The 15180-nt window shown below is 35.0% G+C and overlaps 1 protein-coding gene across 4 annotated transcripts in view; it reads left to right on the top strand.

The window, feature by feature from the left end:
- RB1 (RB transcriptional corepressor 1) overlaps positions 1-11191 on the top strand; it is a 312963-nt gene extending 301772 nt beyond the window's left edge. For 3 of the 4 annotated variants that reach the window (XM_053916788.2, XM_024569646.3, XM_053916789.2), the window contains 6 exons: positions 189-302; positions 401-564; positions 2920-2950; positions 5540-5682; positions 6174-6223; positions 9347-11191. In XM_053916788.2, the coding sequence (XP_053772763.1) occupies positions 189-302; positions 401-564; positions 2920-2950; positions 5540-5682; positions 6174-6223; positions 9347-9420 (576 nt within the window). In that variant the 3' untranslated portion in view covers positions 9421-11191. Of the gene's footprint in view, positions 1-188; positions 303-400; positions 565-2919; positions 2951-5539; positions 5683-6173; positions 6224-9327 lie in introns of all 4 variants that reach the window. The other variant, XM_053916790.2, reaches the window with a different exon arrangement.
- Positions 11192-15180: the final 3989 nt, after the last annotated feature.

Raw genomic sequence — 15180 nt, 5'->3', positions numbered from 1 at the left:
TATTACAGAGCGAATAAGGAATACTATACCCCTGTAATAACCCAAGCTTAAGAAAGCGTTTTCAGATTTTTTTTCCTGTATAATATGTGCTTCTTACTGTTAAAAAGTATTATGAACTATTAAAAAAAGAAAATCTAAACATAAAGTCCCAAATTCATTTAACAAGTATTTTTATTCTTCTTCCTCAGACATTCAAACGGGTTTTGATCAGAGAAGAGGAATATGATTCTATTATAGTATTCTATAACTCAGTCTTTATGCAGAGACTGAAAACAAACATTTTGCAGTATGCTTCCACCAGGGTACGTTAAAAGTATCCTTTGATCGGAAAAATCTAATTATAAAACAATGGAACTCACTAAGATATTAAATAAATAATCTGACTCTGCTTTTGCTCTAGCCCCCTACATTGTCACCAATACCTCACATTCCTCGAAGCCCCTACAAGTTTTCCAGTTCACCTTTACGGATTCCTGGAGGAAATATCTATATATCACCCCTGAAGAATCCATATAAGATTTCAGAATGTCTGCCAACACCAACAAAAATGACTCCAAGATCAAGGTCTGTGTTTTATCGTTAAGGAAGTGCTAAGAAATAAGAGGGGATTATTTTGATTCAAGCATAAAAATATAAAGCTTTCTTCATTTAAAATAAGCTATATTCTGGCATCCCTAATTGGCTTATTTATATTAAGTGACATGCTAAGAATTTGTGAGGAAAGAAAGATCATTTGTTTACTTAGGTAGGTTTGCAAATTTAGTCATCAACTTTCCTGGATGCTGGGGTCTGTTCTTTTTTAAACAGTCTGAGAACCAGTTGGTAATAGGTTTCAAATAATATTTTTGTTAGCCTGGCTACTAAACAAAGAGATTACTTTTGGTTAATAATTTTTATTCTGTAGTTTATTGAATACCCTGTAAACCCTTCTGTGGAATTGTTCGTCTTGCTGTTATAAATTGTAGATGGCTGATTAAATGTAGATGACTAAATTAAGTCTTTAGCAGTTCATCCCTAATTCTTCCATGGCTTCCTTATGTCAGCGTGGGCAGTTCTCTGTGTCCACCTCAGAAAGGTGCTGTGGATCAGGGACATAATGAGTATGAAGCAATTTTAAATGCTAAGATGAAAGATTCTGGCCCTGGCTGGTGTGGCTGTGTGGATTGACACTGGTCTGTGAACTGGAAGGTAGCCAGTTGACTCCTCCCAGTCAGGGCACATGACTGGGTTGTAGGCCATCCACCAAATGGGTGCATGTAAGAGGCAACTGATAGATGTATCTCTCACATATGATTGTTTCTTTCTGTCTCTCTTTCTCCCTCCTTTCCCCTCTCTCTAAAAATAAAGTCTTTAAAAAAAAAAAGAAAGAAAGATTCTGTGCAACTGCAAATCATTATATTATATTCCATATCCAACCACAGCTGCTTTCTGGCTTTGAAGTGCCATGGGCTATTTGAAACTGACTATCATATAAAGTGGGGGGCAGATTAGCAAGAATAATTAATGTAATTTCATTTCAGAAATTGTCAGCCCATATAGTTTTACTTAGTGGGCAAGAAAAGCAAACAAGGAGAGGGAATATATTAACCCCTTAGAAAATATTAATATTTGTGTGGTGTTCTTAATTATGTAAGTAATGCATACTCATGATACAACTTCAAACTCCACAGGAAAAGATAAAATAGAAAATAATTGGCAAATGATATAAATGCTCTTGTGTCTCATCATACCATCCTTTATTTTTTGAGTGTGTGTGTACTGAAATCTACAGCTTACATTCTAAGCTGCTAAGATGCCATACCATGTCTATTTAATTTATACAGTCCCACATTTCAACATGAAAATGTATCCCAGGGTATACATGATGATATTTAATCTATATTGTGCTGATAATGATGGCTATTTGCTGATCCTAGTGAAATCAATTCTGTATTGTGGGGGGGTCCTTCATTAGCAGAAAAGTCACATGAAATTCCTGATAAATCATTGATCAAGCATTAAGACAGCATCTTTATTTTTAGCAGTTGATTTTTTATTGTATTTTTCCCATTACCATCTATGCCCCTTATACTCTCTTCCACCTCCACCCACCTGCACCGCAGTCATGACCCTATTGTCCATGCTCATGAGTCTTTTTTCATTTTTGCTTGATCCCTCCACCCCCAACCACCCCTGCCTCCTGCCAGAGGGGTCAGCCTGCTCTCTATGAGTCTGTCTCTATTTTGCTTGTTAGTTCAGTTTGTTCATTAGATTGTTAACATTCTGCTTATCTAGCATATTTAGGTATTCTGGTTAATCAGATATGTAGAGAGTGATAGCTACTTATCAAGGAATTGGATGACAATAAAATCTGTACATCTATTATATGTGTATATCATCAAATCTTTGTTTTGTCAGCTATTGCTCTTCTTTAGCTTTATTATCAAAAATATGTATTATATAGTTCAAACAAGGCCAAACAGACTAATAGAGATTTCTGATTCTAGGATATATGATAAATAGCCTTTATTCTATATATCAATATAGATCCCAATTCGAATTGATTATTGCTTAATATCATGAATTTTTAATGAGAAAATGTGAAAGAAATTGTAATTGAAAACTACCCACTGGCTTATGAAGAATTAAGTAAGAATGAACTTAAAGTTTTCTTTTACCCTCTTTAAATGTGGACGGTGGCAAAATATGCTCTTGCAGACATAGTTTTTGCTTTAAAAATCTAACAGACCAGCTCAGTGTATGACTAGACTAGTACTGTTAATTTAAGCCTTTAATGAGTATGACTTATCAGTGGTTCTAAGGGTAGATGAAACCCTTGATTTGGTATTTCCGATAATTCACAGTGCTGAGTGTATGTTCATCTCTGCAAAGTTGTGTATGATTTTCATTACTAATTTGTATTTTTTCTTAATTTGACAGAATCTTAGTATCCATTGGTGAATCATTTGGGGTGAGTATTTTCTTTCTATGAAATACAGTGACAGGCACTGTAACTATAAAAACAAATTGAAGATTTCTATAATTAGAATTTATAAGTGCTGTTATTTAAACACCCATCCAGGTATGTTGCATAGAATTTAGAAAATGTACCTATCAGAGTCAGAGTCAAATGTTTTATAAACACCTCTGAGATTATGTAGTGCATATATATGTGTGTACATGCATTCATGTATATACATGAAGGTATATAGTCTCAAAGGAATGTTTAGAAAACAGGTTTGAAATTCACTAATTATATGTGTGGTTTGAAATAAGATACCATATCCAAATGTCACCGGCCAGTCCCTATCTACTGGTCTTCTCCTTCTATACATATATATGATTTTGCTTGTCCTTCCTGTCAGACCTCTAGGATATTCTTTCTCTGGTAAATTGATTAGGACTTGGTTACATGAGACTCTCATAAATGGCAGGTATGTGGTGGTATTTATTCCCGAAGGATCCAAGTAAAAGCTTGGCTTTGAAAGTTACTCTAGGCTGTCAAGCTGCTTCTCTAGTTGACCTTCCACTAACATCACCTAGTTCAGTAGTGCTGTATTCAGTGTGCATTACTCTTAATGTTCACCACCACACCTCTCTTGCCTATAATAGTTAATTTATTGCTGCATAACAAATCAATCCAAACTTAATGACTTAAAACATTTTTTTATCTCAGTTTTCTGTTGTTTCAGTAATTCAGGCCTGACTTAGCTGAGTCCAGGGCCTGTCCTCACAAGGCTACAATCAGCCTGTCAGCTGGGGCTGCAGTTATCTCAAGGCTCAAATGGAAGAGGATTTCTTGCAAATTCATTTGTATAGCTGCTGGCTGATCCTTGATGGCTATCTCCCTAAGCCATCAGTACCTTGCCACTTGAGGTTCTCCATAGGGCTACTCACTACTTATACCATAGTAGCTTGCTTCCCCCAGAGTAAGAACTTCAAGAGAGGAAGAGAAGGAAAGGAAATAATGAGCAAGATGGAAGCCACAGTCTTTTGGTCACTAATATTGGAAGTGACATTCCAAGACAAACCCACATTCAAGAAAAGAAGAATAACACAAGGGTGTAAATACTAGGAGCTGGGGATTAGTAAGAGCCATTCTAGAGTCTGTCTGTCATACTTCCCCAAGTAAAATAACTAGAGAAAGATAAAAGTTTGTATGCTAAAATGTTTGTATACTAAAAGACCAGGTGTTAAGATGTATGACATGTGCTGTGACATGTAGCTCAGGGTAGGCTGCAGCTGTCAGGCTACACAGAGGAGCTCACATGCATAAGTGTGGTTGGATCTGGAGAGGTATAGAGTAGGTGTGTCCGACTTTCCTGCTTGCCATAACCTTTAAAAGAACTGAGAATATGTTATTATATGTACTTCCATATTTTACAGCTGATAACTAAAAACCATCATAAATTTAATGAGTGCACAGGATGTAGTTTCTGTCACATAAATGTGCTCTAAATATATTTTCCATCAAAACCTGTTTTAGCATTTGATTTTTTGGAAAATAAAGCATAATCAGCAAAGCTATTCATTCCTCACTGTCAAATCAATCAGTCAAAGCAGATTTAATTTTTTTCCTTGTTACTGAATTTATTGGGGTGACACTCCTTAGCAAAATTATACAGGTTTCAGGTGCACAATTCCACAACACATCATCTGTACCCTGTATTGTGTGTTCACCACCCCAAGTCAAGTCTCTTTCCATCCCCATTCAGATTTAATTTTTATCAGAAAGTCTGATCTCATTTTTTTAGTTCAAATGAACATGTTCATTCACATCCCTGAGATAATCACCTCACTCTGGTTCTAAAATAGATAGATAATAAATAGAATTTTTCCACATGTTTCTCCTTTGGATAAAATAAGGTATTGTCCCTCCTTTGGTATTTCTTAAAAAAACATTCTTTGTTGTGACAGGATTCTCCTTTGGGAGACATAGCTCTCAAACAATCTCCAATAATAGTGAATGAACTCAAATTCTTAAGTCTTTTTGATATTTGATTTTTTATTTCAAAAACTTTATGAATTAGCATTTCAACAAATACTGTTATCAATGATGGTTTAAAATATATAAACTATATAACTTGTCACCATAGTACCCCAAAAGTGAGATTATTATTCACTGGACACTTCATCTCATTAAATTCTTGTATTTCCTCTGGTTATGTTTGCTCTCAAGAAAAAAAAATCTGACAAAAACAGCAGTCCAGAAAGCTGTTTCAACTTTATATGCTTCTGAGAAAGAGGTAGCCTGAGTTTAGTGTGTGGGTGTGTTCTGAAACTGAGGAACTAGGACTTTCAGAATGGTAGTCAGTGTTGTTGGTGGAAAAGCCTCATGGGAAGAGACAGGAAGACTTAAAAAGAGTGGGTATTTAATTGGGTAAACTGTTACTCTGATTTTGAGGCTTTTCATTTGTCTTACTTGGCGCAGTAAATCAGAAAATTAAAATGTAGATATTACCTCTGCCTGATTTTTGACACACCTCAAACTACAATTAAGAGTTGCTAACTACCAAGTGCTTGCATTTAAAAATTAAATACAGAATTCTGTAATTCATAGACTTCTGAGAAGTTCCAGAAAATAAATCAGATGGTGTGTAACAGCGACCGTGTGCTCAAAAGAAGTGCAGAAGGAAGCAACCCTCCTAAACCACTAAAAAAGCTGCGCTTTGATATTGAAGGATCAGATGAAGCAGATGGAAGGTAGGAGCAGTTTCAGAATGTTTCTCACTAGATGAACTGGTAATCTGGAAAACTCAGTGCCAGCTCTGCTTTTGACTTCCACTGATCCCTTTCATGCCCGTTTTATTTGGAAACTGTTAGGATTACACAAAATAATAGGTATGACTGCATCTGAGAGTTAAAAGCACCAAAATATCAGATGTTTAAAATCTGATCATTTTTACAAAATATTGACAAAATTTTGTTACTTTTGATTAACATTAGATTTTAAAGTACTTACTCTTGAGAAATATCAGCTAATTGTGTTTTATAAGACCACTGAAAAACTGTATAGGATCATAAATTTGTGACATTTATATTTTCGATGGTTTGTTTATAAACCTTTGAAATTAAAAGCTACTCACTAAAATAAGAGTATAAAATAAGTCATGTAAAACACTACAGTTATTGGGAATTTGAGTTTTCCATTTATACATAGACATATGAAATGTTATGCATTTTCTCATCTGCAGTAAACATCTCCCAGGGGAGTCCAAATTTCAACAGAAACTGGCAGAAATGAGTAAGTACTTACCATTTCACCTTATGTAAATGAAATTGTTTACATTGCAAAAGAACTTTTCACATTAAAAAAGAATAAATACATATAATTCCTTCAATTAGTGACCTGCTCATGCATTTAAAGTATAATTTAATCAAGAATGTATTATTTACATGCACAAACATTTGTAGTTGAAATGTATCATGCAAAGTGAGGGTCATCTTGATGCTTTCTGAAATCTTTTGCACAGAAACACTTAGAAGTAAAACCACTTGTTCAGCATTAATGGCTGTGGTTAGAAGCAGAACTCTAATGAGGAACTCGAGTGTTGAGTATAAGGAAAGGTCATACAAACTTAGCATACACAAACATCATAACCTTATTTAAAGAATAATCTTGTATTCTGCTATTATTGAACTTTCTTAACTTGCAAATTTTCAAACTTAATTTAAAACAAAAGTTCTCCATTACTGGAAATCAGAATTTTGATTAAAACCACCACTGATCATTTTCCAAGTTATACAGTGACATAAACTTGGAATGTTAAATAAAGCAAATGGATTTCTAGCCTAAATTACTCTTAGCACTATAAAAGAATAACCCAGGTATAGTAGATGGAAAGTGCATCGACATAAAGATAAACATGTGCTAACCGCTACTAGGTTGTCTTAGAGAGGGAGGTAGTTATGATAGTGAGTGTGACATTTCATGATAGTGTGGTGCAAGATCCATTAACAGGAAAAAGACCTGGGACTTGGAAAGAAGACAGACATAAATAGGTTAAGTATTAAAACTGTGATTCCTACATTACAGGACATATCAATAAGAACAATACCAATTAAAGTGTGACTTTTGAAAAAGGGGCTGTCTTTCAACACATCTCTATAGACACTAACTTTGAAATATAAAGAATTTAAAAGAATGCTTTTGATTTTTTAAGCCATTTTTCTATGTGCATTAGTTTGAAAATTTCATTTAAAACTAAATATACCAAAAGTTTAAATTTTTTGGTTATAAATGAATGTTTTTGGATTTTACATTGACTAAATATTCCTATTTTAACTTTTAAGTAATTGTGGCTTTTCCACCCCAGTACATGAAGATAGAAATGAAGCCTATAACCAAAATCAGGCCTTGAAAACACATGGAAGTATTAGGGAGCCCATAGATATAAACTATTAAGGGAGCAGAAAGCTGTAAAAACATGTATATTTTCTTGGAGAAGAGTTCAGTTGCTGTAGTGAGTACATTTTCTAAGGACACACTTAGCTATAATGGTGAATTCCTTCTGCCTAGCTGAAAATCAGGGACTTGTGTAGCTGGAAATTTGGGGAGAAGCAGCAGGAGTTTTAACTGGTGAAGCTAAGGAACTCTCTAGGCTCCTCTTCAGCTTCCTCAAAGAACTGCATTCAAAAAAGATCATCAAATAATGCTAGATTATTCAGAGAGGAAGGGCCACAGGGAGGGACTTAGAATTGCTGTTTTCTTTCTTTTCCAAGTGTAAATATTATTTGTGTTTCTTTATGAAGAACTCCTGCCCACCACTAAAATCAAGTTAGAATTTTAAAATAATGTAAAAGAAATGTTCTGACAGCTTTCAAGGGGTAGGTGTTTAGGGGGCTAGGAGAAAAAGGGGAAGAGGTTAAGCAAAAGATAAAAAATAAATCCTCAAAGACACGGACAACTGTGAGGGAAAGGAGGGTAGTGTATATGTAAGAGGGTAAAGGAGGGTTAAATGATGATGGAAGGAGATTTGACTTTGCAGTGGTGAACACATAATACAGTATGCAAATGATATGTTGTAGAATTGTACACCTGAAGCCTATAAGAGGTCTATCCATAAAGTATCCAGCCATGTGCTATGAAAAATAAAGACATTTATTGAAGAAGAGACAGGATAGAAGAAGTATTGTACATAGGACAATGACGCCTCAGTCCCCTTCAAAGTAGGCACCTTGGGACCTCACATAGTTCTCCCAGTCTCCATCAGCTGCCCCATTGTATTGTCCTGAATCTCATCAATAGTCTGAAATTTCTTCCCTTTCAAAAGTGATTTTAGTTTTGGGAAAAAACAGAAGTTGCAGGGTGCCAAATCTGGGCTGTGGAAGGGCTGAGTCACCTGGATGATTTGATGCTTTGCCAAAAAACTCTGCACAAGAAGTGATGCAGGTGCAGGCACATTGTCATGATAAAGCTGCCAATCACCAGTTGCCCACAGCTGCGGCCTTCTGAGTCATCCAAATAGTTTCCACTCAGGAATGTTCAAGCTTAATGCAAAAGTTGATGCAGATTCATTGCTCTACTTGCCCAGTCGTTTTAAATGCGACAGCCACATAGTAAATAAACATGCTCAGTTAGCAATGTCTACGGCCCCCACTGACTATTACAGTGAAGTCATCATTGTTCATGCATGTGCATTCCAGTCCACTCTCCTTGGCTGCTAGGTTACAAAGATATCATGCAAAACATTCTTGTTATATTAACAATGGCTGGACTTTTTCTGGACAGGCCTCATACAATTTTATTAACCAGTGTCTCCCCAATAAATTCAGTAAAAACAAAGAAATGTTTTGTTCTTGCCCATAATGTAATTAATAATGTACATTTTAAATGTCCATTTCCACATTGAATGAGCTGTGAGATGATAGTCTTTGCAGTACCCTCAAGCCATCTCTGAACAAAAGGGAATTGCTAGTTTTGTCAAGAATGTCACTCACTTCAGCAGATCATTCTGGGCCAGCCCAGGATTCTGCTGTGCTCAAGTGTCAAACTCAGAGCCCATCATCTCATTATCTATAGGACTGCAAAGTTGGGCATACCTGGAAGTGTGTAAGACTACCTTTTGGGTTATATAAGAATATATTGGAATTTCTAGTTTTATCTCATCTACCTTTAATGTTTATTTGGGGTATGGGTGTTCTATAATTTATACACATATACATATTCATATATATGTACATATTTTGGTGGCACATGCTTGGAATAAATTTAACTCTAGGGATATTTGATTTAAAAAAAATTAGAAACCACTGCTTTTGGAAGGCCCTGAGCTCCACTAATTCAGCATAAGCATAATACATGGTAGCCTTTGCCAACTTACCTAGAACCATCAGTGCCGTTAACAGTTCTTCATCATTTTTCCAGCATCTACTCGAACACGGATGCAAAAGCAGAAAATGAATGATAGCATGGATATCTCCAACAGGGAAGAAAAGTGAGGATTGCATGACTTTGGTGGGTACTGTGTTCACCTCTGGTCTCATTGTCTCACAGATCTGACTGTATAACTCTCCCAGGTTCTGTTTACAGCCACATTTAATACCTATCTTCAGCTCTCTCCAGATATAAAATGTGCAGGTACAGGCGATTCCCAAGCCATTTGTAATGCTGTAGTTGATAGAATATATGTTGTTATTGTACAAGATTAAAAATCTTATGAAAAACCTGCCATATAAAAAGTTATAGCAGATGTTTCTATTTTGAAAGGATGCCTGGGAGTGGGAGTCCCAACAACCCATGCCTGACTGAATACTTTGTCTTCTCTTGTGGCATATGTGTGATGTTTGCTATTATTTTTATTAATTTATATTTATTTTTTAATTTAACATAAACACCCTTAGAAAGTGTATCTTGTCTTCCAAATACAATTTGGCTGACTGCCCCCTCCTCACCCAAATGATCCTGAATTCTTCATCTAAAACATATTAGAAACTAGAAAATAATTACTAATTTTTACACATTAGGTTTTAGTTTACTAATGGAACCTGACTGATGTATTGTGTGTTTGTTTTATAAAGTTTAGCTTTTAAATACAAGCAGAAAGCAAACTATAAACATAGAATATTGTCATACTACTGATACAGATTTCATACCTCAGGACTTCTAAGAATTTGATTCTTTTCTTCACCCAACTCATGCTTTAAAATTAGGGTTATTAATAGTACTCTTAGTTTTTATACCACTTAGATCACTGAATTCATAAAGTATCCATCTAGTACTTGGAAGATAAAGTGTTCAGCTGTAGGTTTGCTATAGAGGACCCTAATAACAGTATATACAAAGTGCACTTTGTAATGTTTCTGGGTCCTGAAAAATCAAGATTCAAAATAATTTTACTCTATAATAAAGACTGTTAACTATAAGAGTCTTAATATTTTTCTTAAAGATTCACCTAATTGCATCTCAGCAATTAAAGTGTCCTCTTTAATTTGGGAAGGGGCATGTGTTCTCTGGAATGGTACATATCTTCCATGTATCTTTAGAGCTGGCAACTGTCTGTTTATCATTTATTGGTTTTAAGTCAGTATGGTCTAACACTGGCACATTCAAAACCACATTACTTCCAGTTCAAAAATTCAAATATGTATTCAGAGGTCTTTGGGTTAGGCATTAATGTTTCTAATTTTTTGCAAATATTTTAAAATAGCTACATTGTAAGAGAGGTGCTTTCCCTCCTGGCACCTAAGGTGTATTTGAAATATCTTGTGTGATTAACTTATTTAGAGATGGTATAATTTAAAATAGATGATATTTAAGATAGCATCAACAAGCTTTTAGGAAAATCACTTTGTGTAAACTCTTTGTAAAAAGAAATCCGGTCTGTTAGAAAACAAAATTTTATTTTGTGCTTGAAGTTTCAAACTTGTTTTGTTCTGTTTTGTTTTTTTACAGTCATCTTGATAACAAGGCACTAGAATGCTTTACCCCGTTTCCTCATTAATTTTTGCATGAATATTGTACAAATCAGTTAGCTTTCAGGACAAGTGCTTACCATATTTCTGAGCTTTTTGCTAGTATATTCATGTTAGAAGTAGTGCCTGAATTTTAGGAATTGCAGAAATCGTGTATTAAGATTTCTTAAATAAGGCTCCAGATATAGCTTTATTGATTTTTTGTATTGGTTAAAACTGCACATTTAATATTGTTATGTTACTATTTTCTACAATTAATAGTTTGTCTATTTTAAAATAAATTAGTTAAGAGTCTTAACAGTCTGATGTGGTCTTTGTATTAATTTCACTAATGTTCTCATATATAAACTCTCTCATAGTATCTCATCTGTTCTTAGCCTTTAATGGGTTTTATATGCTGATGATTCCTAAATTTATTTTTCTAGTCCTGACCTCTTCACAGAGCTCAAAGCTCTCATAGCTAATAGAATTCTTCCTTCCTACTCCTCTCCCCTCTCAACTTCTCAAAACATGAACCAAAATCAAACAAACAAAAATACCTTGTTTATTCTACCTTAGTCTTTCCCTATTTTACTAAACACCTGCTTGAGCCCAAAACCTGAGTCATTTATTAACTCTTGTCTGGACCACTGTTAAAGACTTCTAACTGGTCTATTTTTTCTAACAAAAAAATAATTGTTATTTTGCTATAAAAGTATTGGGTTGGCCAAAAATTCCTTGTTTCTTCTCTTTGCTTTTTACCAGTCAACTCCATACAGAGCAAAAATGATCCCTTCAATATGTAAATTGATTCACGTTGCTACTCTGCTTGAAGTATCTACACTCCTTATCATAGCCTGTGAAGTGGCCCCTACCTCCTTGTCCATCCTCACCTCACTTTCTCCTTACTCACTATGTGTTAGCCACTCAACCTTTTCTGTAATGCCAAGCCTATCCCTACACCTCAGGCTTTTACATTTGCTATTCCTTCTGTCTAGGTGTTCTTTCCCCAGAATTGTGCCTGTCTTTCAGGGATCAGCTCAGAGGACTTCCTTGATCACCCAGCCTAAAATCCTTACTCCATATTATGCTTCTTTCCTTCAAATATTTAACAGCATTTATAAGCATCAAGTAAGTTGCCTTACTTGACTTGCCTATGGCCTATTTTCCCATCCCTACATCAGCCCCTCCCCAAATTGGGAGCAACCTGGCTAGTTTTATTTATTACTTTAGCTCTAGTACCTAGAAGAAGCCCATGTGTGGGGGAGAAAGTGTATTTTGAATATTTTTCCAAGTATGCAGAAGCAAATAACATTCTCTTCCTCTTTTCAGATGCCATGTACTGAGTATATACTGTATTCCAGTCATAGATATGAATGTGATGATACAACAACAAATACATAAAACTAAAATCCCATCTTTGTGGAACTTATATTCTAATTCTAGTTGCAGGGAAAGACAGCAAGTGAATAAATAAATGTTGAATACATATGTCCAATTGTATGAAGTACTTTGGAGAAAGACATAGCTGGGAGGAGGAAAGGGACTGCTGGTATGGAATGGAGTTTTAAAATTTTAAGTAGTGTAGTCAGGGAAAAACTTGCTGAGGTGATATATATCACCAGAGCCCTGAAGGAGGTAAGAGAGCGAGCCATACATGGACAGGAGTAAAACAGTCCACAGAGATGAAAAGCCAGTGTTAGGAGGTGGAATGTGTCTGGTGTGTTTGAGAAATAAGGAGTCATAAAAGAATGGAGAGTTGTGTAAGGAGTAGAGAAGCAGTATCTCTTTTCATCTCATATAAAGTTTATAGAAAAAGCCTTTCGTCCCAAGCATCCTTTATGTATGTTACTAGCCCACAATCTTTTGTCTGCAATTCTGAAATCCAAAAAGCTTTAAAAAAAAATAACCAAGTGGGTATTCTGTGTTTGGTGCTGAAGTCATATCACACAAAAGCATATCTAAACTGGCATGGAGCTATTTAGAGCCTTTATCCCACTTAGTGATAATAATTGTTATTTTGCTATAAAGGTATTGGGTTGGCCAAAAATTCCATTTTCATTTTCACCAGTAACTGTACTGATTTGAATATTTTGAGTATGTTGGCTATCTCCTGCTACTGGCTTCTAGTGAGTAGAGGCTAGGGGTGCTGCTAAACATCTTCCAATGCATAAGATAGCCACACAGCAAAGAATTATTTGACCAAAATATCAATAGTACCAAGAAGCTTTGCAAACCATTTTTGACAGGTTCAATCAGTCACAGCACCTTCTCCATACACTGCACAAATCTTTTTTTTCCATTTCAGTTCCCTTTTTACCTTTCTTGAAATAAAGCATAATATGTGGAAAATGTATATCTTTTTTCATCTTCAGTATTAAAATAGCTGCATAAAACTTCACAATTTTGATGTTTTTTTTTAAATGCACACTGATATGACAGCTGTCACAGTACAATCTAACAAAATTTTATCTAATGAAGTTAAAGACAATTAAGCACTACTAGAGCCATCATATGGAAAAAACTAAACTAATTTTTTGGCCAACCCAGTATTATTATGTTTCTTTTGGGTACCTGCTCAGGTATTATGTATTATGTAGTATATGTATCACATTCTCATACTAAACTCCAAAAAAAAAATATGACACACATCTGGTATTCAAGGTTTCAGATTAGGGATTATCTTGAGTTTAAGAAATATGGTTTCTCAAAAACAGGGTGGATAATTTGTTTCTGAAGGAGGAAAGGCAAATTAAAGAGGCAGGGAAAGTGCAAGTATACCTCAGTGGATTGTGTTTGTGTTGGATGGGGATCTTGCATGAAATAGTCTCTTTCTTAGGTCAAGGCAAAATCAAACAACCTTTATGACACTAAATTTTTTTAGTCTGCATGATAGAAAACTGATTACTTCTAGCAATTAATTTAGTATTTCAGTAATTAAAGTTCTTTATGATAAAAACAAGTTCAAATTCATATACTTACTTATTTTTCATTACAGTTTCCTGGTGCAAATGGTGGGTCAGTGGGGATCCTATATGCTAGTTCTGTTACCATCTGGATGATTTCATAGAACCTTGCCTTATAGAAGCATATTTTTGTTTCTCGTTCTGGGGCCAGATAGTATACACAACATCAGTAAGGATTTCTTCACTAGAATTTTCCTTTGGACTATATATATATTTTACATGACAACCTGAAATCTTGCCTCTAGAAATTATAAATTTCTATCACAAGTATAGCTTCTTAAATACAGTGGGATAACATTGTATAATAATGTCTGAATGGGATTAAAACAGCCTGTTTTAATATGAAGCCAGGATAGTGATCAGTTCTTATTAATCCTTTTTTGTGCCCATTATTTGGGGACTATACTTGTATATCAGTATTGACATATATGATAATGACAGTTTAATGTGAATGTTAAATTTATTCCACAGACCAACATCAGTTACTTCCTGAATAGAAAATGTTGTTATTTTACTATAAAGGACACACGGACGGAACCAGGGGAGGGAGATGGGGATGGCTGGGGTCGGTGGGGGGAAAGTTGGGGGGGAAAACCTGACAACTGTACTTGAACAACAATGAAAAAAAGACAGAAAATGTTGTTTTAACTGAATTTAGTGAGAGAAAATTAGTATCATTTATGTTTTTATGCTTTGGCAAAGACTGAATTAAAAATGATAGTATTACTTTTCTTTTTATAATTCTCCCAACCTATTTGTTGTAATAAAAGGATGGGAGAGGGCTAATAAGATAGACAAACTATATAGTTTGTTGTTGCTTCCTTTTCATTATCACTGGTCAAGAATTCTGCCTCTAAGTAAAACTTACCAGGATATGGTTCAGAATGACTGGCAATTTTTCCAGGTCTCAGCTGAAGGACATTAACCTTTACTTTTTAAAAAACATTGAATGATGTCATTACAAACATCTATCAGCAGATGAGGACACTACTTTGCCTGTAAAATCTTAACTTTCTCTCTGTAAGTTAGGGTAAAATTATATTGGAAGCATTGAAAAATTGAACTTCCTTGTGTGAGCAGAGTGGAAAAAAACACTTAAGGATAGGATACCTAAGATGAATTTAGGTAAAAGATCCATTAATTTCTGGAGTGTCACTGTGAAAATGTCCCTTTTCTCTCAAATATCACTAACTTAACAGTAGTGTTTCTGAGGCTCTACAAACACTTGTCTATTTGAAGGAAATAGTGTTGATGTATTTCCCATAGGAATGAAGCCTATCCTCAAAGACCAAAGAAAGCATGTTTTTTCAGAGAGATGTATCTGTCCTCTGAACTCATAGGT

This window comes from Desmodus rotundus, chromosome 13 (assembly GCF_022682495.2).
Source record: "Desmodus rotundus isolate HL8 chromosome 13, HLdesRot8A.1, whole genome shotgun sequence".
Lineage (NCBI taxonomy): Eukaryota > Metazoa > Chordata > Mammalia > Chiroptera > Phyllostomidae > Desmodus > Desmodus rotundus.
Note: the sequence above shows the minus strand (reverse complement) of the source record. Positions and strands in the feature narration are given on the sequence as shown.